General features: G+C 34.3%; 1 protein-coding gene across 1 annotated transcript in view; it reads right to left on the bottom strand.

Annotated features, from left to right (window-relative positions):
• The window catches only part of Cps1 (carbamoyl-phosphate synthase 1), a 117,793-nt gene that overhangs the window by 35,818 nt on the left and 55,275 nt on the right, over positions 1 to 26,700 (bottom strand). The window contains exons 20-24 of the mRNA XM_020184470.2: positions 24,984 to 25,160; positions 21,633 to 21,751; positions 3,734 to 3,875; positions 2,351 to 2,416; positions 1,817 to 1,880 (exon numbers count right to left, since the gene is read on the bottom strand). Of these exons, the coding sequence (XP_020040059.2) occupies positions 1,817 to 1,880; positions 2,351 to 2,416; positions 3,734 to 3,875; positions 21,633 to 21,751; positions 24,984 to 25,160 (568 nt within the window). The remainder of the gene's footprint in view (positions 1 to 1,816; positions 1,881 to 2,350; positions 2,417 to 3,733; positions 3,876 to 21,632; positions 21,752 to 24,983; positions 25,161 to 26,700) is intronic.

Below are 26,700 nucleotides of genomic sequence, written 5' to 3'. Positions count from 1 at the left end.
AACCTCAATGTTAAGGGTTGATAATTTTAATGACAAAAATAACTCTCATTTACTTGAAAGAAACTCAAAGTGAAATATATTTACCTCAATACACAAAAACAGTTAAGCCAGTGATTAGAATATTTGAGTTCTCGCTTCAGTCCCTTCAGTTAATCCACTCTTTGAGGGCTAAACCTTGTGGTCCCTGAGGTTCCTGCAGTTCTAACATATCTTGATTGATTGAAAAGTACTGTCCTTCCAAAGGACATTCTTTTAAGCCTGGCAAGGCCACCCCATGCAGAGTGAATGACCTCAAATTACCACGTCCTCTGGGATGCTGTATCACTAAAAGTCCTAGTCCTTGCGTTAGGATAAGTTCTCCTAAAAATTCTTATAAAAATGTGTCCTCCAAATGTAGTAGCAAGTTCATTTTCACTGTTAAGTAAGTATACCTTGATTATCAACTCAGCGAGTCTTCCCTGGAGCATAATATAATGCAGAATTGTTGCAAAAATTATGTGAAACATGAAGATGAAGGAAAAAAAGGCCCAAAGAGACACTGGTGAGCCTATCTAGGACATTCATCCATAAGGTAACTATCATGGTTTGAATAAAGCAAAATTGACATTTGTATGTTAGAAACCTAACTCTTAACCCAATAGTGCTTGCAAGTGTGCCTTTTAAGAGGTATTTTGGTAGAGCAATCATGAATAGACTAAAACTTTTGTAAACAACCTTGGGAGGGAGTTTGGATCTACCCTTTTGCTTTCTGCCATAGAGAACACAACATTCCTCTTCTCCAGGTGACACAAGGTTTAAGATATGATCTTGGAAGCAGAGACTCTCCCTTACCAAATAATGAACCTTCTTGTTCATCTTGGACTTCCCACTCTCTAGAACTATTAGAAAATAAATGTCTAAACTCTATAAATTACAGATCTTCAGGGATTTGGTTATAGCAACACAAACAGATAAATAGCAAGTATGAAGCCTTAAACTTCAATCCCAGAACCACCAAAAAGAAAAAAGAGAAATGAATGAAGGTGGTGATATAATACTTTTAGCCTATTTCAAGATTTGGACAAGGATTAGTAAACTAGTGATATCCTGGAGCACTTAGTTAATTGTAAAATCCTAAACAAACTATGCTAAATGAAACAGAACACATATATTTAACTCATATATTTTATCATGTCCATATTAGAATTCTCTGCAGGGATTAAATATGAAATGTACTTGTTGATTAATATCACTGTCCATTTGATACACACTTTGCAACTATAATAGAACTTGAGTGGCTATTAAACATCTCATCTTAATTGACTAGGGAGGAAATGCCACAGTCTTGTGAGTATATTTTAATTTGATTGTGTGATGCTCTAACTGCATCTGAGGTAAGCAAAAGTCATATGTTAGGCCAGAGATTACATCCGCAATGCAATTTTATTTCTGGCTGATATAGAAAGTCCTCAAGCAAATGTAGATCCTTATGAAAAACATACATTAAAAGAGAAGTAGTCAAAGTCCAATGACAATGAGAGGCCACTGGGGTACTCAACTCAGGGAATGAGGATTAAAGATGATAAAAAAAAAAAGGTGACATGGTAAAGTGAAAGAAGATGGGATTTATAGTTGAGATCTTTGTTTGAATCCCACTTCTACCACTAAATAGCTATATAAGCTTGGGTTTTATTTTTCTGAACCTAATTTCCTAATTTGCAAAACACTTATTACAATGATATTTATTTTACATGATTCTTGAAATAATGAAATTAATATTTATGAAGGCCATTATATAAATTGTGAAGCCCTTTGTAAATATAAGTCATCAATTTACCAATGTGATATGGTCCACAGCCTAGCACCATCATTCCATGTTCATCAAACTTGATATCATGTTCCTGAGGGTGAGGAAATTGAAAATGTGAAATTATTATGTGTTATACTTCCATCTAATTAAAGTATATATCCTGTCTCTAAGTGAGCCTTTCTCATTTTTCCCCTTATTCATGGGCATCCTCTGTTAATCATATGGAATCCAAAAGCATAAAGTATTATAAAGCTCTACTTCTTTGTAAAAAATAGATCTAGCTTCGTATTTGTACATTAAATTGTCATGAGAACACAGCAAATGTACTTATATGCCCATGGAATGAATTTTCTTTATCATCAATTCACCTGCTTGATTTCATTATTTTAAGACAATTCTTTAAAAACTGAGTACAAAAACACATCATCATATCTGACCCACACAATGCCATTTTTATTACCAAGATCAGTAGATAATCAAACATGAAAAAACATGCATTCATGTATGTGTGCCATTTACAAAGCTAAAGCTCTGCACATATGGCATTTTGTCAGTTCTTACCCGACCATTGTAGGTAACATACAGGTAGTTTGTTACTGATGGGTATTCTGCAGCCAGTGTATCGATCTGCAAGAGAAATCAATTAATTAACTAATTAATTAATTAAGGATTTTGCTCCTTTTATTACAATTTTTTCAAGACCCTGGATCTTTTTTGTGCTGCACTCATATGTCTTTAATGCTTACTGTTGTCAAATATAAAGACAGGAAAAGCTATATACAATCTAATTGTCTTTTAATTCAGAAACTGAAAGAGACAAAAGAAATAATGAGATGAACCTAGTTATTTCTTGAGCAATAAATAGCCACACACATCCCAGCATATCACTGAATCACTATAATAGTACCTCCTATAAACACAATAAAATTGTCACATGGTCTTCTAGTTACCAGGAAGACATACTCAACCAGCTATCTAAAGTATCTGTGCATGAAATCTAAAATCCGAGCAAAATGACCGATACAGAAGGATGTGTTTGCTTCGCAAATTATTGCATAGGATTTAAGTTACCAATGGCCCTGAGAAATGAGATGACACAAAAACCATAAAGCATAAGCAGGATGTGGGAGCTCAGTATCTCATTGGACATAATTGGAAAAAGTAAATCAATTCCACACTCAAGAGCCAGTAGCTCAGCTTAGTGAGCAAGAATTTGGGGCTGACAGGGCAAACTGGTGTAAGGCAGGTGGGAAGGAAGAGAGATAATAATTGCTGAGTAGAAAATATTAGTATCAAACTTGAGACCTAAGGGTATATATGTGCCTGCTAAGCACACTGAGAAAAGTCAATAGTTTGAAAGGACAAAAAACAGCTGGTGGTACTTTAAGTCAAGATAGTCCTTCCATTAAAAGCAAAAAAAAAAAAAAAAAGCACACCTTTGAGTGTTCATGTGTGATTGTCATGAATACTAGATGAACTCATTACACCAGCCCTATCACAATGAATATTAAATGAACCGTAGTGATGGGGCACTTAAAATAAAGTATTACCCTGTAAAAACTTAGTGCCAAAGGAGATCACTACTCTTTTCAAGAGGGTCAGTCACCATGCTGGTCTCCTATTATTACACTAAGGATTTTTCTTACTACATATGTATTTGGACACAGATCAAAAAGCAGAGGACAGATCATTTTGATATATTTTTTATTTAGATCACAAAAATCATTCATATCTTTACATCTCAGGGTCCCTTCATCCTTTCCCTTTTAAACATAAATTGATCTTTTCCCTTTTAAGCTAAATTAAACTGATGACAACATGGGCATCAATTAAGCAAGTAGACTCATTTTCTAAACACACCCTCGTTTTTGTAGACCTTGGTTTTTTGAGATGGTCCCTACATTTCACCACAGAAATCCTGGGTTGAGAGGGAAGTTCCCTTACCTGTTTAACCCAAGGGTGGATGTTTTTCTTTAACCTCAGCTCCCTTGTCTGGGCCTCCGTCAGTCCCAGGCATTTTGAAATCTGCTTGTCTGAGAACCCAATTTCTTTTGCCTGTCTCAGAGTTTCTTCTGTAATGGAGTCACTGGGATTTAATGAAAAACACCAAACACAATAAAAAAAAAAACCCAGTGAACCATTCAGTTTAAAAACCACTAAAGCCTCCTCATTTCTCACCTTCAAACATATTCAGGTCTTTTAAAAATATACAAACAATAACCCACTAGCCTCTATGAAGCCTTCTACATGGGCAATGCTGACCTTGTCACAGGGTCCTGCTTTCATTTCACATCCTGTGTACAATTTTCCCTGCTTATTTTCTAAATAATGTTTCTGCATAAACTCTCGAATAAATTTTCTTGTTCAGTAATAGTCATGGACCTCCTTCTCTAAATCTAGGAGCCCATTCTACTTTTTCAATCTCCTCAACCAACTATCACATGACTCTTCTGTGCTCCATTCTTTACAAAGATACCTACTTTAGCTTCGTCTAAGTCACTTCTTACCTTACTTCATACACACAACTATTTATGTTTTTGCATTTTGTTTTTATTTTTCCTGAGATTCTGTCCTTTATTTTCCCCAAGCTATTACCTCTTTTCCAATGTCTACTTGGGCTCTGGGTCATCATGCATATGAACTTTGGGAATCAACTTCACCTGTGTGTCCCAACATTGTTACATCAGACTGAATGTCCTCTCCACAAACAGGTTATTTACTAACATCACACATCTTTCTAGTTTAGAAGATGGCTTTGTGATTTTATATTATTTTGCATCACTTCTCAGTCTTTTAGCTAAAATCAAGTATATAATTATTTTGCATTCAAGCTAGATTTGTCTTCTCATTTTTCCCAAGCTCATTTCTATACTGTACACTGTGTGTTGTTTTACCTGAAATGCCTTTGCCATACTTCTATCTACCCAACTCCCCCCCAGCTCTCAGCTACTCTTCAAAGGTCAACTAAAGCCACACTTTATTCATGAAGCCTCCAGTTTGCTCTTACTCACATTGATCAACCCTGAGCTGTTAGTGGCTCCTTTTGCTTAGAGCCCCAGGAATAGTCACAACTGTGACAACTGACATTTGTATATTTCTTAACCTTTATTCACCAGTCAAATATTTTTCTGCTAGATTTAATTTCCACAAGAACAAAGTATGTATTTGACTCACTTACTGATTAGTACCAAAGCCTAGCACATTATCTGGCCCATAGACAGCATTCAATAAATATTTATTAAATAAATGAAGGAAATTATAACTAACTTTTTAGCTACAGAAAAAAACAATGAAGTGATTGAAGTCAGCTTATAACTAGATTTTAAAATCCGTAGAAAAATAATTTGTAAAGAGTTAAGTTACAGAAGAATGAAATACTGCTGTAAAACATCTCTAACTAAATACTTGTGGGCTATTTCAAGCAACAGGCAATACAATAAAATTCAATTATAACAGTTTAATAGTCAATACAGTGAAACTAAAACATAACAGTGTGTTATCATAAGATCTAACTTGTACTAAATAAAGCATTTTCAAAAAACCCTGTTAATAGAATGTAATTGAATTAAAACTCTTGCATTTTGTTCATTCTAATATTTAATCTTTAATTAGTTCACATTCTGAATTTGGAGGAGAGAATCAAGCTGGTATATATAATGGATATTTCTCTGGCTTCGTGGTAACCATATCAGTTTGGATTTTTGCTGCTTGGCTCTTAGTAGTTAATTCATTTTTCTATTGCACCTAAACTACTTTCAGTCTCAAATTCATGCATTAATTTTCCAAATTCATTTGATTTATTCTTTTAATTCCTAGTTTGAGTCTTAATTTTTCCAAGTTTTTAGTAAGTGCCTCCTCAAAACAAAACATTTTTCTGTCAAATTCCTTAATACAACCTGATATTAATATTGTTACTTACTTACAACATGGGCCATGCCCTGTGCTACATGCTCTAGAACTGTGCTATCCAGTGTGGAAGCCACTAGCCATGTGGCTATTTAAATTAATTGAAAGTTTTAATGTCTACAGTCATGCTAGCCACATTTCAAATTCTTAATAGTCACATGTGACCAGTAGCTACTGAATCAGAAAGTGCAGGTTATAGATTATTTCATCACAGAAATTCCTACTGAACGGTGCTGCTCAAGAAGATACAAAAGAATACTGGAAGCAATAGAATGATAAGAGTAATTCAAAACAATTTATGGAGGGATAGACTACGTGGTGCAATATGAGGTCAGAGAAACGCAGTAACAGTGAGAATGGTCTAGTCCTATGTGAGAAATACAATGGCAGTCAAGGGATGAGAACAGAGCTGTAAACAAAGTTCAGTTCCATACAGATGAAGGAGATGAGAGATGCACTATAAGCAAGGGCAACTGTATTTGCAATAAATTGGAAATGACAATGAACATGACAGATACAGGAAATATACTGAGGAGTTATAATTGGAAAGAGTAAGAAACAGGTTGGAGAGAGCAAAGCAGTGTTCACTGTCTTTCTTTCATTACAAAGACATTATGCTTTAATGTATAGTGAACATGTGTTGTTTCAGGCCTGTGCTACCTGTATGAATGATGGAAGGTAAAATATTGAATTCTTACATTCAAGGAGGTCAGAATTTACTATGAGCCAGACAAGTAGCCATTCATGTGTTTGTACTGTGAAAGGTGCTGTGATGTAGACAGATGAGGCTGTGGACCAGGGGAATTCTGGGAATGTGTTATTCCAGCAGTTATTTCCAGGTTTCTGGGGAACTTTAAAACACCTAAGTTTATAGTTACCTTTAGTTTAAAAAAAAAGAAAGAAAATAAAAAAGTAGAGGAAGGAATTTTATTGTTGTTGCTATTTGTTTTAGAAATGTATTTCCATTTTCCTTGAAAAAGCTCGAAGATGTTTCTAGCACAATTGCTCACTTGTGTGCAAGTATGTATTCAGCCTCAAAGTGGAAGTATGTGACAAATAAGCTATTTTTCTAAATTAGAACTTTGAATGATGTTCTTTAAAACAAAGTAGTCTCTAATTATAAGTTCTGCATACCTTAAATCATATTGCTTAGATGCATGGAGGAAAACTACACATTTCCTCTGTGACCTGAAACTTTATTAAACATAGGTATGAAGCTTGGGGTAGGTGGGCAAGTAGCATACATCTCACACTGAGAAAATTCTTACCTATAGGTTTTTAAAGCTACTTTCTAAGATACTTTTCCATCATTGTTGGGTATTTAAAGAAAAAACATGTCCTCAACATGACATTTCTTGATTATTGCAAAAACTATCTGATCTAAGATCCTTATTATGTTACCAAATAGGAAACAACCATTTAACTTAAATGACTAAATCTCTAAACCTAATCAATACTGGTCCTGACATACAAAAAGAAGCATACCTTCAGAGGAACTATCACATCTTTAATGATGAATCTGAACTAGCAGCAGGAGGAACACATGTTCTTTGAGAGCAAAGGTAAGCAGAATGCATGTATTTATCTTTAGCTTTTTTGGCCATGTTTTACTATTTATTATATTATATATAATTATATATTATATATATTATATTATATTATATTATATTATATTTGCTTTTTTCATTTTGTTGTTTGGGTTTTTGGTCTTTACTGATTTATTTCTATTCCTATACCAGTGAATTCTTCAAAGGTTGCCATGTTGCTTTGTATGAAAATTATAAATAATGGCATTAAATAAACATTAAAAAGAACCATTTAGATTCCTCACATGTCTATTAGGGGCACAATAAATTTGCATTTTTTTCACATTTAGTAATGTAATCTTTGCTATTACTAGAATATACATAGTTCCTCTTATTTGTTTTCATAACAAGAGATCAATAGATGAATATTATAAATATATATGTATATATATATAAAGAGAGAGAGAGAGGGTTTACCCACCTAATAAATTTTGACCCTTACATCAAAGAAATAAAGACAGAGAAAGAAGAAATAGAGAGGAAGAAAAGAAGAAAGGAAGGGAGGGAGGAAGAGGGTAGGAGAAGAGAAGGGAAGGGAAGGCCAATAGATAGAACTGGCCTTGTGCATACAAAAGTGAATTGAATTAATTTTGCCCTCAGCTCTAGAAAAAGAAAACAGCTATCTGTCACTAAGACTAACTCAATCATTACTGGTCCCCCACAAAATCTCCCACCCCAGAGTTCCTTCATTATTTAAAGAGGGTGACTGGAAAGAATAACAGTAGCACAAAATACTGATTGCAAGTGATCTTTCAGAATGGGAGTCAAAACTATTCCAACAAGGGAACCCCCTAAGATCATGGCAGGTAAGAATTTTAACACAGGTGCATCTAGCTAGGCCTGCATAGTATATATTTTAAGCTTACTAGCCTACACATTAAACTGGCAAATAAAAACTGCTTTAAATTTGCCCAATTTTTAAATAACTAGATTAATCATGCAACATATTTTAAATGTCTTGAAAATTAGAATGTATCAAATCAGAATGGTATACTAATACATTCGTGTTCATCTACCTTAACTTGAATGTAAATATTGGGTAGGCATGTTCATTTAAAATTTAAGCTGATGTATTTTTATAGTATTTCATTCATGGTCTCTCTGGTTATTAAATTCTACTCTGTACACATATTTATAAAATAGCACAAAGCACTTTTCAGTCCTTCTCACTGAGAAATAGAGGCTGAACCTGAGCCACCATAGCAAGAACAAAGACAGATAAGTTAGATCCCTTCCCTAGCTGAGTTCTGCCTGATGCTACACGTTACTCCTACTTCCAAGACAAGAAGCAAGCTGACTCTCTCTTCATTTTCTTCATTTATCTTCTCCTTTGCTTCTATATAATACAAGGCTGCTGGTATGCCATTAAATACAGAAGAAAATTGACTTTATTCCCAACTTGTTCAGATACAAAATTTTATTTTGTGTCCCATTATAATAAAATAAAAGAAGAGACAGTTTGAAGACATGATTCATTAGCTTTGGGCCAGTGAGTTAGATAAGGTTAAACCTCCTCAGAGTCAAATTCAAGATGAATAATCTTAAGTGAACAAAGAGCTCATTTAGCAATGTGTGCTTCAGATACATGCTTTTCCTCCTTATCTGTCCATATCAGGCTATCCTCCATCTTGTCTGCCAAAAAGAACTTCCATCATAATAAGTTTTATTTTTTTAAATCGAGCTAGATAGAATCTCACTTTAAAAACAAAGCTTCAACATCTTCATTTTTCCAAAGGAAAGTGAAAATCTTAATTTGAAATAAACTCAAAACAGAATAATTACTAAAAGAAACAAATGCTGAATTTGTGATTCAAAACTGTTTTTGAAGCCTCAATAGGGAATATTCCATTTATATTTTATTGTGAATCAAGGGAGTATTATGCCAAGTCAGAAAAGTGATCAGCTGCATGGAGCATACTGAACTAAAGCACACAGTTTTCAAATATGTGTAATGTATTATCCTTCTGGTATTTGTGTGTGCTGGTATTTCATTTGTTCTCTCTTAAATACAAACACATTAAATCCATACTTCACAACTGTATCCTCTAAAATATGATGCATATATACCACTTTTTTTCCCTACCAGCTTTCTTTTCTTTCAGAGTTCAAGGGCAAAGGATTCAAAGGTTAGACTTTCATCATTGCCTAATAAAATCTAAACAATAAAATAAAGATACCCCAAATGGCTATGGTGCTGGCCTTTTCATAATCTCCAGCTTCTCTCTTCCTTAACAGGAGAAAATGACAGCACAAAATGGAATTTTAGAGGGGGGAAAATGTCTTAAAACCAATCAATCAGACTTTTACACACTCTACCATAATCTTTTAACTGTTAAACAGCATGGCTCAGCTTCTATGGCAGAAATTCTCTCCTGTGTCCTCTAGATTATAAACAAGATGAGCCTTTCTCTTCTCTCTGACTTCCAATGTAAATTTTGTTGTTGTTGTTTAAAATTCTACCCTGTCGTCTCCGAAACTTCCTCCACTCACACTTAGTCTTCAATAATAAATGATAAAAGGAAATGGAATAAATTCCCCTTAATGAGGAAATTTTCACCTGGCACCGTAGAGCTGGGAAATCCATTAGCTGAGTGGAGGAACGCCTGCAGCATGGCAATTACCAGGAGCCGCTACTTCACCCAGGCCCCTCTTCCACTTGACTGGCTTTTATCTGATCCACCAACTCACAAGCAATAGTAAACAAATTTCCCTCCAGAATGCACAAGCTCTAATCTGAAAATGAGCACTCCACTTGGCCTACAATTATGGAATGGGCTTGCAATTTTATTATTATCCCGTTTTTTAAAAAATCCCCCAAAAGCAGAAGCTGAAAAGTCACTAGAGCTGATCCTCAGTAATGACACCTGCCTTAGAAAGAAAAGAGGACTGAGTAAAATACATGAGCTGCCTCATGACCTTCACCCACTTCACCCAGAAGTTTTATACAACTTCGCTGATTATTTTTGGCATTTCACAGGTTTAAGACCATACCACTGTCATAACAATGCCATTAGTGGAAAAATTATTTGTCTTCTCATCTTTTTTTTTCAAAAACACGAGTAGTATTTAAAAGAGCAAAGGATCAAAATCTAGACAGGTACATATCACTAATTTTTTTCTCTTTTTCTTTTTTTTAGGGGGTTTTGTTTTGTTTTGTTTTTTGCTACTGGGTATCTCGCTATATAATCCATGCTAAGAAATCCTACCCTCTGCCTCCCAAGCACTGGAATTTATAGGCCCACAAATTTCTCTTAATTTTTTACAGTATGATCTCTTGTTCTTGCATAGCAATGTGGTCTTTGAAGGAATTTAGGTCTTTGGACATTATGTCTCATATACAGGACGAACAACACCACCTCTACCACACTCAAATGAAAAAGCATGGCCTCATGAAAATTACTTAATAGGATCTGAGTCCACTTAACATTATCACAGTCATGCTGCAATCTTACACATTCTGGTTTTCAACAGACAGCCTACTTACACGGCACCTTAAAGGCTATTCTAAACAACAGTAACAACAAGGTCAAAACAAAAACCAAAACTGTATAAGAAACTGACAATCTAAATATATATTTTTAAAAAGCAATTCTTCATTTTCAAATTCTAGATCCTTTTCTTATTTATTTATTTTTATTTTTGTGGTGCTGGGGCTTGAAATCAGGGACTTGCTTCTAGTAAGCAGGTGCTCTACCACTGTGCTATGTCCCTGACCCTATATTTATTTTTAAACGAATTTTTAGTACAACTAGTAATCCTGAAAAATTGTGTTATTACTTTTACTATGTTAAGGCCATTCATATACTACTGAATATATTATTATAAACATATTCTATGAATAAAACAGACTAATAATGGGAGTAATAACCTAGTATAGTTTTTGAGCCTTAATAAGTCACATGTTATTTATTGTTGATTCTTAATTTAAAATGCCGCAACACTTCCTTTTTTGATAAAAATGAAAAATAAGCTGGGCACTGGTGGTGGTAGCTTACATCTGTAATCCTCCCTACTTGGGAGGCTGAGATCAGGAGGATCACAGTTCGAGGCCAGCCCAGGCAAATAGTTCTCAAGACCCCATCTCCAAAATAATCAGAGAAAAATGGACTGGAGGCATGGCTCAAGTGGTAGAGTGCCTGTTTTGCCAGTGTGAAGTCCTGGATTTAAATCCCAGTCTCACCAGGAAAAAAAAAGCTTGAAAAATAAATGGACAAAGTAGTAAGTCATATTTATTAGTGTATAACAAAGTTTTCCAGTACATTATAAAAAGAAAACTTCGAATAGATTTCACATGCTTACACTGAACAAAAAGGCAGTTTGTACTTTGACATAACGCTTCTGTTAGTTCAGATTAACATACTTACTGATAATTTTTAAGTCACCCAATGTATACATTATCCAAAATAAGGAGAATGCATTCAGTAAATAAAATCCTACATTTTCCATGAATGTAGGTCAGAATTTTAATCTCACAGAGGGAACGCTTTATAAAGCCTTAGCAGAAGCTGAGACTGAGCATTCTTTGATGTACTGCAATCTGTTATTTCACCAATAAGTTTCTTTGAAACTCCTGTGTTATAAAACCTTTCCATTGTCTCTGTTTGAAGTAAGTCACGTTTCTCCAGAGGACTTTTCCAAGTATCATGTATGTCATCCCAAAAGACAAATGTACAACTTTCAGTACATAATTTTCTTTGACTTCTAGAAACTAGCCAAACCCTAGAATTAATCTCCAAAAATTAATTCTAAATTAACCCTAAAATTAAACTCAGAAAAATACTCATCAATTAGATGAACCAAAAAGCATACAATGTACTTGGCACAACACCAAGCAGGTAATAAGTGCTTGGTGAATGCAAATGCCAGAGGAAAGACAAGAAAAGGCAAAGGACCAACAGGGAGGAAAAGAAGGAATTTGGCAGAACAAAACTGTCAAGACACCTAAATCTGGCCCAGCACCTCTGCTTTGTCTTTTTCTTTACTAGATATCATTCATATACCCACTTACTTTTTACTCCTTACAAATCAAGCTCGATCTAGAGAAAATGAGTTCTCACACACTTACTCCACCATCAGGGGTCATGGCCAGTGCCTCACACTCCAGGAAGTGGAATCCCACACTCCAACGTCACATGCAGAGGCTTTATGTAACCATGAAGTCATCTCAGGTATTAATTAGCAGGTGAGAAAATCCTAGGGGTCCAGGACTGATTATTTAGCTGATGTAATTATAGCTCTGGCCTCTCCACCAAATTTAATTTCCATTCTACCCCCAATTGTTTTACTTACGTCTACATGAACATGGGCAACAGGACACAGGCACTTTATATAAAGTATAAATGAGTGTACATATATGTAAATGTATATGAGAATTTAGTATAAATAAGGCAAAATTTTAAAAGAATATTCTCTTAGGTCTCTATAGCCTCAAAAAAAATTGTTTACCTTGTCTAATAGTGACCTGCAGGGCTTTCTCCTTTCTAGGCTCCCTGTGTGCTCCCCACTAGAGTTCTGGAAAAAGGCACATTCCTCAAAATGCTTCCATTCTATGTTGGGTCAACAATTCAGACAGGAAAACGTGCAACTCACAATTTGACAGCTAAAGAGGTACTGATCTCCAGCTGTCTGATTTAAAAGTCATATCTCCCAAAAGAAACTTTTGAAATGGGTTATTGACTAGAACCAAAAGCAGAGGCCCTGAGCCAGATCCCCTGCTTTCCTCTGACTTGTATGACATAAAGAATGACATACACACTTCTTGTGACTCAGTTTCACCCTCCATAAAAATAGAACAGTGATATTTTCCACCTGTATTATGATAGAAATGCACTTTAAGTTCACCACAAAAATACGGATGTCTACATTATAAATACTCCCATGTTCTTTGCCTTTACCTTCTTTCCTGGTTAATTAAATCATATTCTTTGACACTATTGAGAATACTCACAAATATTTTTCATGAAAATTTTTCAGAAAATACACAAATTTGAAAATAGGCTTTTTAAACAAAAGTATAAAAAGGCTGACTTGTTCTCAATAGGCAATAAAGACTTATAATGCACCGGTGAGTGTTTTTAATGCTTACTTGTATATAATCTCTATTTGACAAGACCCCTTTTTGTTAGAAAATAGTTTATTCAGAGCCTTCCTTCCCCATTAATTAGTAGATGTATGCTTTTTAAAAAATTAAAACCTAGAGATGCCAGCTTACAAGGTCTTCCAACACAGACTTGGTTTATACCACGGACTATACATTTTCCAAGTAACCATCTATGAGTCCTTATGAACAGCCAGGAATCATAACGCATTCTCCTCCGCTATGCTTCCTTTGCTGTGATGGAGGAATTCTGATTTTCACTTTCCTACCAATAATGTCTTTGTTTATTTAATCAGTATGTTGTCATAAAAATATTTCTGAGTGCTTATTTTGTCAATAAAATAATGATAAAGAACTGGAAATCATTTATATGTGTGTCAGAATTCATGCCTGTACCTCAAAATGCTAAATTCTATTATATTAAATATGGTAAGATGTTATGGTGTTTGGTATTTGCTATAGTGGAATTTACAATTTAAGTGGAGGATGATATTAGCATCTAGGTACTAAATGCAGAACAATGAAGTGAAACTATGCAGCTTCAACTGTTTCAAACAATGAGAAAAGAGATAACATTCCATTCAATTCCTGTTCTTATGCTATCTTAATCATTCTATAGTAAGATTATCACTTTTATGGAACACAACATAAGAAAAAAAAATAAGAACAAACACAGTTTGTTACTTCCTAAGTAGCTTTCATACATTTACCTGCTCCCTACTTCTCACTACAGATTTGATCTTTAGTCAAGCTTCCACTCTTACCCCTCTGTCATCAAACTTGTTGCACTTGCTTAATTCTTTTCTTCTCTCCTATCCCTCATCCATATGAAATTATTGAACATGTCTTTCTATTTTATTTATTTTGTAGCAAATTCTATCTTCCTTTTGCTTCAGTGATAGTGGGATGTATCAAAGGAAAGAATGCTGTCCTTAGACTTAGAAAGTACCAAACTGAAATCCTGGCTCCAACGTGCATTACTTATGAACCTCTGGTGAGTTCATTTAACCATTCTGAGCCTTAATTTCTACTTTAAAATATGAGGTCATGATACATACCTATAAGAAACATGTTTTTAACCTCCATTAAACTTTCATGGATTCATGGTTCTATTTTTAATATGTCCATCAATGCATTCTGTCCATGTTTACCTATTTGCATAGATTATAAACCCACTGATGACAGGTTCATGACTAACAATTATTCATCAACAAATGGTATTGGACATAGAACCATGCCTTATAAATACTAGATAACCAACAAATATTAATGATTAAATATTAATATATAAGCAAATACTATTTGGTCTAATAGCTCCTAATAAAGGAAAATGCCATCAAGTAAATACAAACCCAGTGTGCTGAGATTAAAGATACTGATATCATCTAGTAATTATTGTCTACCAACAAATAAATACATGCACATTTTGATTGTGTTATTTTAAATGAACTTGAGATTTTTGAATCTATGGGATGTATATGAATTAATATGCAAAAATATATAATTTTACAAATACTCTATCACTCTGAAAACCTTTTAAGTAAAATATTCATCTTGTCCATCCAAAATCACAAGTACTCTTTTTGTTATTCATTTATTCACATGTGACAAATACTCTTTTATCCTTAAAAAATTTGCAATTATTTGTCAAAACTATGAAAACAATACTTAAATAACAAATTAAATGATGTTTCTCAGAACATTAAAGATTTGATATAAAATTTTATGTTACTTATAAATTCAATAAATCACTAGTTTAAAAAAGTTAATGAAGTCCTATCAAATCTATGATATCACCTAAAATATCCTATATTATCACATTACAAAAGTAAATCAAAAATAAAACATTTTGGGCATTAGTTACAGACATAGAATTTCTGAAAATAACAGTCCTCTTTCTTAGAGGAAAAAAAATAACTTTCCCATGTAAGCCTCCAGTTTTAGTATCCTGAAAGAACATCATTATATAAATGGCTTGGAGTAAGAAAACTAAAAAGTAATATTTCATAACAGGTAAAACTATTTTCTTCTAATGATAAATGCTTCATGTATAGCATATTATATATTCAGCTAGTATTGTACTTCTTCATAGTAAAACAAGAACAGAGTATTTTTTTATTAAGGTGAAACTGAGAAATACAGAGTCAATAGTGAAAGAACGTAAGACCATTTTCTGCAACTTAAGTCAGAGGGCTCCACTGAAGTGCCCAAGCACCTCCATGCCCATTTTTTACATCCAAAACAGTAAGCATATGCCATTCTAAAGTATCATACAAATTATAATACCCAATTACATTATGATCATACACTTTTCTTTCCCTAAATTGCTCTTATATTTAATATTTTAAGGCTGAAATTGTGAATTTTTCTACCAGAATTTATAAATTATCACCAGAATGTAAAGTACTGACCATTCTCTTTCTTATATCTAAATTTTAACAACTCTTCTGTGACAGTTTTCACCAAAAAACTTCAATCAAATATAAGCACAAAACATTCTTGTCTGGTTTTGCCATGCCTTGTGAGCAAGTTAAATAAAAAGTCAATAGAAACTTGCATGTGTAGGAGAGGACACCAAAAAGGAGTGTTCAGCTAAGGTGACACCTGCATTATTACATCTGCCAGAAGTTTGTGGCTGGAGGGAAATGGCCAACTTTACTGAGCTCAATTTAGCACTTGAATGCCCATGTGGAACTCACCAGGCTTGCCCTAGATTGTTTTCTTAAGCAATAGGCACGCCTATGATTTTTCAGCACTCACCAGTGGGTGCAGTTTATCACACTGAACATAATGATGTTCTGATGTAAATTAAACCCTTCAAAAGTGCCCATTACTTTACTACATTCACTGTAGCAGTAAGTGACAATGAAGGGAGAACAGAGTATTATCAAAATTGTTACAGCAAAAAAAGGGAAGCTTATAGAATATTGTATAAAAGCAATTTCCATATAATTTGTACATGAACCCATAGTGTATTTATGTCAACAATTAATAGAGAAACCGAAATCATAGCTTCCAAACCTTATATGGTATAAATGTATTTCACTAGTTATATACCCAAGCTTTGCTTATTTAAAATGGGTGAAGACAGATTCTTTTTAAACAGTTATCTATAACATTACTAACGCAAATAGCAGTATTGTACATAACAACCAAAGAGCAAAATGGACCACTGCCGAAAAATTGTCCAAGTTGAATGAATGCAAAAGAACAAAGAATCACCATCACCAACAAGGGAAAGCTTTCTGCATGGTAATTTAACATGGAGAATCTGACTGTCTTCTTTAAGCTAATCATTTGATAGAAGGATTCAAAAATTAATACATCTTAATTTTACCCAGTAAAAAAGCAAAATTCTACAAGTTAGGCAAGTACAATAACATCCTTAAGCTGGATTCATCAGTTAGAAATAATTAAAGAAGAAAAAAATTTTAAGTGTTTTTGATTAACAGGCAAAGAATATACAGATGTTCAAAGCTGGCAATTAGAACTCATATTTTTTTCTTGCCTGTTCATGTTTCTTTTGTAAAAGTGTCATGGTTGTCTCTCAGTCTAAAATTGCTAATCCAAGTTGATATTATAAATAAAAATGTTTGTGGTACAAAGTCCTGAAAATGTTCCTGCTCACAAACAAGCAGTATTATTTTTGACTTCCTTCTTTCCTTATAGCAATAGCAGTTCAGCTGAAGGATCCTGTATCTGTATTTGTCTATTTGTTACTACCATAATTAAAATACTTATCACATGTGCTGATTCTATAATGATAGGACAGTCACGCCTTCATTAGCTATTGTGACTGCACTGAAAGTCTTTAGCATGGCTGTTTTATGTAGTCTCATTTCTTCCAGATGATCTTTAATTCACCTTTCCATACTCCTAAACACATGTGTTTATGTGTATACATTTGTATAAACCATGTTTGCTTCTACTAAAATTCAGATTGACTTAACCTTTCTCAAACTCCTTACAGGGTGATCTTAGAATGTGAAATTAATAACCTTTGGTGACCATTAAACATCTATATTTCAATTCATAAATATAACAGATATTGGAATCTGACACGATAAAACCCATATATTGAGTAAAGAGAAACTTCTCAACCCCCAAAGAAAGCCACTGCAAATGTTTTCACATTAGGTTGATTACTGCCACTATATAATATTATAAATTTGGGGAACTGCTTAGAATGGTCAAGTTCCTTAGCATTCCTTTGAGCAGAAACAAACAATTTAAAAGGAACAGGAAAAAGTCAATGAATTCAAGTGGGAAATGGAATTTTTTGCTGAAACCATCTGAATAATGGTTATCACCTAAGTTGGTAAGACTAGATACTGTTCTAGAAGTCTTGTGAGGGCTGCCATTGCTTTTCATGGACTGGAGACTACAAACTGAGTTTTGATGGAAATAAGCTCTCAGATCCAAGATGTCAACTGAGTTCATTGTTCCAATATCTATTCACCTTGACTCATCACCCTGCAAAAGGCTAAGGTTTCATGATACACGTTTATCTTCACCCTTCAAGGAAAGGGATCCCTTACTATAATTCCCAATTTCTCACAGTTATTTTCATTATTCCTACCTTACTGCCATTATTGTGTTGTTTCCTTAATCCAAATCTGTGTACATTAACATAGAATGCTACATCTGGGACTCCAATTCTGGACTTCATTTCTGATGGCTACATGTAAATACAAGTCATAGAGTGGTCATCAACTTGAGTGACATATTCATCCTCTCCTAATGAATATGTTCCTTGGAATTTAGAACTTTATAGAATGAGTAACAATTACAGAGTAAGAATTTTGGTTCATTCACATAATGATGAGGCACTATTGACCTTTTGACAAGGATAGTGTTTGTATCACTGGCTATCATTTCTTCCTTAACAAACAGGTCTGGTATTAAAATAAGTGACAATGCATCATAAAGAAAATTGAATATTGGTATTCAATATCAACATATTTTTATATTATATAAAAATATATATAAAAGAATGCAAAGTGTGACTCTTAAAATTAGTCATTAAATATATGTATTCAAATCACAAAATACTCTTTTCCTGTTGGTACTGAGTGGTACTGAGGTCTGAACTCAGGATATCACACTTGCTGGCAAGGAGCATTATCACTTTAGCCACACTCCCAGCCCTTTGTGGTTTAGCTCTTTTTCAGATAAGGTCTCATGTTTTTGTTTACATAAAACCTCAACCATAATCCTTCTACTTATCCCTCCTGCTTAGTAGGGATGATAGGTGTGTGCACCATACCAGTTTATTTGTTAAAATGATACCATTAACTTTTTTCCTAGGCTGTTCTTGAACTGCAATCCTCCCAATCTCTGCCTTCCAAGTAGCTGGGATTACAGATGTGAGCTACCATGCCCACCACATGAAATACCCTTTTGTTATTATAAGTAGTAGTTTGATTTTCAGGGGAAAAGAGGGAAAATGTTAGGCACTCACCATGTACTAGGAGTACTTTATACTTATTTCATTTAAGGTTCATAACAAAACCATGAGCTAATCATTAGGAAGAGGCATAGGAGGTTAGAGAACCAAGAGAGGTAACAGACACACGATTCCACTGTAGATTGGTTGGCAGGCCAATCTATCAGGCTTTGTAGACTGTGCTACTTCAGTGCACAAGGGAGGAATCCCATCTAGCATTTCGTATGTATTTTCTCTCTAAGTCTTCCCTCTTCTCCTAAGTGAGATTCCCATTGTCCTTTTCCCCAGAAAACTATGGGGAAATAGAAAAGAGATTTGGACATTCTTGGTAACAGATTTGTGTTGAGACAAGAGAATTTGGGGGTCCACTTAATACATATCAAATAAATAGCTATCTCCTGGGCCCACATCCCAAGCCAGACTTCCCAACACAACAGCAATTGAGATCTTTAAGCAAAGTGAGACAAGTAAATGTAAAAAAAAGAAGACATACAAGTCAGTTATATAAGGCCAACATTTTGTAAGGAGCTACTATTACTGTTAGAGAGACATATACCTTGAACACTAAGCCTGTCTGGATATTTAGGTGTTGCTGAGGGAAAAAACAAAACACAGTGGTCCAAACTAATAAGGAGGACAAACAAAATAGGGCCAGGAAACTCAAGTCCCACATAATTATAAGTGATCAGTTTTGATATCCTTTCAATTTTTGACCCTTGTGCCATAGAAGGTTTAAGACAGCCAGTTTTGGTGACCATCAGTTCTTTTCAGTTATCTAACATGTCTAAATAATGATCATTATCAAATACTACATGTACATCGGTGACACCTCAAAAAGAAGTAAACAGTAGACTCTCTCTCAGATAATGAGCTCAGGTTACAGATTACTGATGCCATAGACCCTCTTTTGAATTTCATTCCAGGTTTTTGCTAGCATTTGCTCTATAATAGGCACTGTAACCTCCCTAGATCAAAACAAACTTGTACAGAAGATAGTTGTTTTACATTCTCTTAAGTTATTAAAAGCTCTATATAAAATGGCTTATGTAGATAATTATGACCAATGATCTACATGGAACATCAAAGATTCTTTTTTATAAATATATTTATGCCAGAAAATGGAAACCAAAAATGTCAAATTATCAGCAACTAAATGCAACCGAATGTGAAATCAGAACAATATTGCAAGCGATCTATTAACAGTGAGTTGTTCTAATTCTCCAATGACCCTTTTTACTATCAACCTATTCTTATTTATGCTTAGTCAGAATCTCAACCTGCCTTCTGGCTGTAGCAAAAACTATTCAATTAAAATGTTAAATTTGTCCAAATATCAAAACATATATCAAGTGGATATTTAAATCACAAAAGTATCTGCTATTTTCCACCCCAGGTCTCTTCCACTGCTACATGTAGCACACTGTAAGTTTGTAGCACCCTCATGTGGTTTAATTGGAGTGCTTTCTTAGGCATTTGAAACCAGTTGCCTGAAACTGAACAGTGGAACAGACTATAACTCAACATGGAAGTTCTGCTGGCATTATAAACCAAGAAAGGAAAACTAAAGTCAGCAAAATTCTAAGATGAATGTACAGGCTCAATTCCTAACTTATTTGCTACCCACTGTTCATTTTATGTGATTTCTAGAAAGGTTAGTTTACAGGCTTCTATAGCCTGTTTCATCTTTGTTTGATAGTAACCCCAATGTTTGAAATCAAGCATTTGACATGAGCAACTATTGAAAATATTAAAAAGAACCTAATCTTTCCCCCAAAAGAAAAACAGGTGTTCTGATTGCCCACTTTGTGCACATCTCGATTAAGTTATATGTTGCAGTTAACGTTGTTAAATAGACAAGCAGTCCAAGTTTTGGGATCTTCCACTGTTCTCAGCAATGTTTTCAGTAATTACATTTTCTACATCGCCTCAAATCATTTGAGAAAAACTTATTCCCCCAACTTTTTCTTTCTCTAAACATATTCCTATGCTTCTAGGTGAGTCTTCTTTCCAATAATAGTGCATTTCAAGGGAAGACGCTAAAATCTATGCTATCTTTCTTCATTTGGTAGTAAATGCTCCTCTTATCAAAGATACATGTTTAAAATTTATCCATGATTTTATAACCCTGAGGTACTCCAGAACAGTCTGCTTAGGAAAAATAGAAAAAATAGATGCTAAAGCACTGACATCCAAATATTCTCAACATGAAAAGATATTTAAAAATAATTGGCTGTGAAGGAGATAAAAATGCAAATTAGTAAGAAGTAAAGAGTCTATTAACAGAAACATGAATGTGGTTTATTTGTATGCTGAACTGGAAGACCCAATGTTAAATATATCAGTAAAATGAAAGAGGAATGCAGTTTCTCATCAACATACAATTTGATGAGTTGTAGGTTGATATCAAAAAGCAAAACTAAGCTTAAGAATTTAAGAGACAGTTTATAGAAAACAGGAATACTGTTTCATTCCTGATTAATAGAATTTAAACCTAGGTAATATTTGGTAACTAAATAACATACATTCATAAATGCATAAATTTGAATTCTGGCAAATTGAAAAAAACTAGTAAAAGTATCACAATGTTTTATGACCAGACTGGAAGTAGAAGATGATTAAAAACAGTAATAAAAAGGTAACATCTAAAAGGCACTTCCAGTTGTTCCCTGGTTATGGTTACCATTTTCTAATGTTTGTAGCATTTAACTCATGAAGCAGAGCTTTGGTCAAGTGCTTAGGGATAAGAAGAAGACTACTCAAAAATTGCACAGAAGACATATGGAGTGAGTCAGAGCATCGCTGCTTTACCTGTTGAGCCCTTGCAATGTCTTCTCCATGTTTAGAATGTCACGCATCTTATATAAAAACCATTTGTCAATGGATGTGAGTTTCACAATCTCATCAAGGGACATGTTGTCTTCCAAGGCCTGCCAGAAGGAGAAGAGACAATTTCTTTGCAAACATTTTATAAACGTCTGATTTGGTTGGAAACACACAGTAACCGTTTCTCTCCATGTTATTTAGAGAGCTTGAGGTGCTCCACTGAGATATGAGACATGAAACTGACATCATTGTTATTTCCAATAAACCTAAGGATGTCACCAACTACAACCATACCACAGATGTCATACAGAGGAGGTGCCTGACCTGAGTTGTCAGAGTGGTGTGTACTCAGAACAGACCCAACAGGTTCTATTTCCTCCTCTTTATTTGACCAGGTTACCAATTATATATGTCCTTACATTTAGTACATCTCTATGGAATTTAAAAAAAAAGATCTCTTGAAACTTGAAACTACATTTAGCTTGCATTCGTGATGATCATCCTTCAGCACATAGCATATTTTTATCTCTCATTCTACATTCACTCAAGCACACAATAGTAGGAATCTATGAGTCTGATTTGGCTTGGTATTATTTCCCTAGAATATTTCCTACCAGAGGGATTCAAACAGAAAATTATTTTGAAACAGTTACCGTGACTTTTGTGGCAAGAGAGGCATTTGACAAAATCCTAGTGTATTTCAAAACAGTGTCGTAATAACTTAGGTTCAAGAGGCAGCTCAGCCTTTTCCTCAAGCTTACTTTAGCAATTTCTCAAAAGTAAAATTACAACTGACTCATTAAACTGAATCAAAAACACACCTGAAAGAAGAGATAAATTCAAAAAGCCTTCATATTCAAAAACCGTCTTTCTTATAATCTTACATATGCATACAAATATACACACACATATATATATCCAGCAAAAATCAGAGTATTCTAAAATAACTTATTTTTAGAATGGGAGCCCACACTGTCAAACCCCATAAATTATATATATATATATAACTAATAACTCTGCTGTTATATCACTACCAAGAGGGGTTAGTTTTCTTAAAGATTTATTCATTTCTAGTATCAAAGAGACCATGATTGTAAGTTGAGGTATAGCATAACTCACAATTCTATCAACTAGAATAAGATGATATCTAATGGGACACTCAATGTCATGTACATTTCCTCAGTTTGTTTATATTTATTTATTGTGTATAATTCTCCCAAAAATTATAGTACAATTCCCAAGAACTATGATCTGTTTTATTTTCCCAGTGATTAAGGGCACTATTAGTTGTTGGCCCATCAACTGTGTCAGGTTGATAAAATGTGTTCACCCAATCATTCACAGTGAAAGGGAGCCCGTAATCCTGTAGTCTATGAGAAAGGACAACCTATAGTCACATTCACAGTCTCCATCAGAAAGCAAGACCTGCCAGCCAGGATTTCATCTTCATGCACTGTAGCTTTGCCAGCTAACGTGTAGTAATGAAGCCCATGATGACCCCAAACACATTTCAGGTTACTTTAGTAAAAATAAAAAATAATGCCCTGCATTCTCCCCAAATCAAAAGAGATGACGATCCAGTCATCCTGAAATAAGACTGCTGCAAAAATTAGACCTCAGAGCAAGTTGCCCTTTTCTAAGAATCATGAAAGCAAGAGATTTACACACTCCCTTCATTCGTTTTCCCCTTCAGCCTTCCACCATCCTTACACTCTTTGTCAAAATCACCAAGTTCCTGGTTGCTGTGGAAATGAACAGTAATGATGACCTCTAACAAACAGAAATCAGTTCCTTCTCCCAGCACTCTGGCAGACAATAATTTATATCTCAGAACCTGTACTCCTTGCTTGTACACAGGGTACTCTGTGCAAGACTGAACCTGCACATTTTTACCCTGAATTCTCATCCTTCATAAGTCTGTTAGAAAAGAATGAGAGATTTGCTTCAGTTTTACAGCTTAGCTGAGAACTTGGAAATGCTTCCCTTTTTCATCTGCCTCAATGTGGCAGAACATGATTGCTAGACTTAAGGAAAAAATTCTATTTATTGTCCTTTGCCTGAAGTGAAAAAACTATATCTATATATGTATGTACTTATGCATCCACATATCCACATATGAATGTCATGAATTGCCTTTAAGTAAAGGACTAAAATAGGAGCAATAAATAAAGCAAAATGGCTTTTTTGGAATAACCTTTCATCACTGCTATCCCCACCACACTCCAGTAATTTTTAAACTGAATAATAGAAAAAATGTTCATCAAAAGATAATAGTATCTTCCAGAATTTCAATAGGACTTAAGTATTCTGCATTTAGAAACCATAAGAGTGTGCAGGGTATATATATTAGATGCAATGAAGGATACATTCCTTCCTCTCTCCCCAGGACTCTCAACACCTAGACATAAAAGTTGCTGTAATTCAAAATTATAAAAGCATTTTTCTGTTGCTACAAAGGCAAATTATAAAGTCATATTTTTTCTTTAAAATAAATTCTTATTTTCACTGAACAGAGATACACACACACACACACACACACACAAAATGGTCAGCAGAGCTTTGTAGACCAGTGTGGTTTGATAATGTTGGGAGGATTATTGCCTATGCTTCCTTAAATGTCAAAAAGCGATTCAGGGATTTCTGACCAGATTCCAGCTGCCCAAGTCACCTTTTATGAAATCAGATGAGCTGAAACTTTAACACTCTAAGCACAGTAAATATGAAAGGAGATTAATATGGCATTTAATTTGCATGAAAAGCAACTAGTGGATAGAAGTGAGAAATGTGGAGCTTTTTTGTTCTAAAAGTAACACCGGTAAAATAATTACATGGAAAATCCTATAATCGTAGCTCCTTTATACTCTGTTGTTCAAACTCAGGAAAAGAGCAAATAAATTAGGATTATTCTGGGGTCTTACACATACTAAATAATGCTGCCGTATGTATCTTCCTGTTTAAAATACAATTTTAAATATTTTAAAGAAACAACTAATAAAGGTGATAGGAAAGGACAAGTCAATATTGACAAATCTACTTATGAGTATTTGAGGCTACCTACTATAAAAAGAAGGGACATTTTATCCATGTAATAATCTCTTAATATCTCAATGTGCCCTCAGGTCCAGGCTTGAAGTCAAATTTTAAAAGGTTATTTTTTATTAATTATAGAATAGCTGATAAATTCCACAAAAGTCTCCAATCTTCCATAGAAGTCTCTATGAAAGAGAACTAAAAAATTTTCCCCAAGTCCCTAAATTCAAGACCACTTTGTGATTCAGCTTTGACTATATTCTGAATGTGTGTGTCCATGCAGTTCTGGCCCTTGGCCTGTATTACCTTGGCAATGGCATAGATGCGAGTGCTGGAGGGATCAGATAGCTCTTTACTGAGATCCAGGTTTGATGGCCATTCCTTGTTCATTGGGAGTCGGGGAGTGAAACCATCTACAGATGGGTGGCACATCCGTAAAGCCTTCTGGAAACTCTCCTCAAAGGTGCGACCAATAGCCATGACCTGGAATACACAATTATGCTCTTATATTGAAAGAAGGAACATAGCTATTTTTAATTTCTAGCATAATTGGATGCAGAACATTCTTTACAAAGACTTAGGAACAAAAAATATATAAGAATACTACTCAAATTTTAGGGTATTGTTTTTTGATTCCTCTTCCCTTTCTCTGTGGTTTTAGTGCAATGAGTCTTTAACATTAGGTCAGTCTTTTACTACTTAGAGAATTCAGCTGTATTTGCTAAGACTGATGAGGAAATTGCTTGTACCTGATCAGAACCACGGTAGTATTAAAATAAGGAATATGTAGCCAGAGCATACAAAGCCTTTCTTTTTTTTTTTTTAATTTTTTTTAACAATCTTTTTTTTTCTTTTATTATTCATATGTGCATACAAGGCTTGGTTCATTTCTCCCCCCTGCCCCCACCCCCTCCCTTACCACCCACTCCGCCCCCTCCCTCTCCCCCCCCTCAATACCCAGCAGAAACTATTTTGCCCTTATTTCTAATTTTGTTGTAGAGAGAGTATAAGCAATAATAGGAAGGAACAAGGGTTTTTGCTGGTTGAGATAAGGATAGCTATACAGGGCATTGACTCACATTGATTTCCTGTGCGTGGGTGTTACCTTCTAGGTTGATTCTTCTTGAACTAACCTTTTCTCTAGTACCTGTTCCCCTTTTCCTATTGGCCAAAGCCTTTCTTAATAACATCTCACTTTTATACCTATGTTCTTTAGAAGAGAAAGCAAATAAAGAGAAAAGATATATATACAAAATAGGGCTAATTTTAAATTAGTATCAGTCAATATCCATGACAGGTTTGCTTTCTTTACAGCTAAACATTAATATTAATAGAATCTTGAGAATCATAACAAATACTGATAGATTATGGTTTCTGAACATAGACAGAGATTAAATTCCCCATGACAAATGTGATGTGTCTTTCCACAATCTTCACAGCTGATTGTACACTAATCAATTAGAAAAACCAAATGGTGATTTAGTTTGAACAAGTTACAAGTCAGAACTAAACTTAAATTGACCTTGCATCCTACCCAGTTAGTTTCATTGGATGACCATGTCTTTGAATCTTTACATGGAATAATAGATTACTATGCATTTTGGTCTCCAATTTAACATAATAGGAGTCATAATACTCCCTTTAATAAACTTTCATGATTCCTCAAATAGACTCAAATTCCCACCAACATCAGTTTAGGAAATCTTCATGTCAACTGTGTGACAAAATACATAGTCAAAGATTACTAAAGCCAAACATAACCTTTTCGCACTGTTCCAAAATTTAATTAGAAAAAAGGGAAGATTCACAAGAACAGGGACAGAGAAACTGTTAGTTCCTTGCAGATATGCAATTTGCAAGTCACAGTGGTATCTTAGAAAGTTAAACAATATATTTGTTGATTATGTAGTTCAGACATAGAAGAGACTGGTGTTATAAAACTAAAAAAGGTTTTGGGATATTTAATAAAACTTGAAGTATTACATATTTAAAATTTAGCCCAAGTAACTAGTTCTATAACTCT

The sequence above is a fragment of the Castor canadensis genome, chromosome 4, assembly GCF_047511655.1.
Source record: "Castor canadensis chromosome 4, mCasCan1.hap1v2, whole genome shotgun sequence".
Classification (NCBI taxonomy): Eukaryota; Metazoa; Chordata; class Mammalia; order Rodentia; family Castoridae; genus Castor; species Castor canadensis.
The sequence above is the reverse complement of the archived record's forward strand: the minus strand, read 5'-3'. Positions and strand labels throughout refer to the sequence as shown.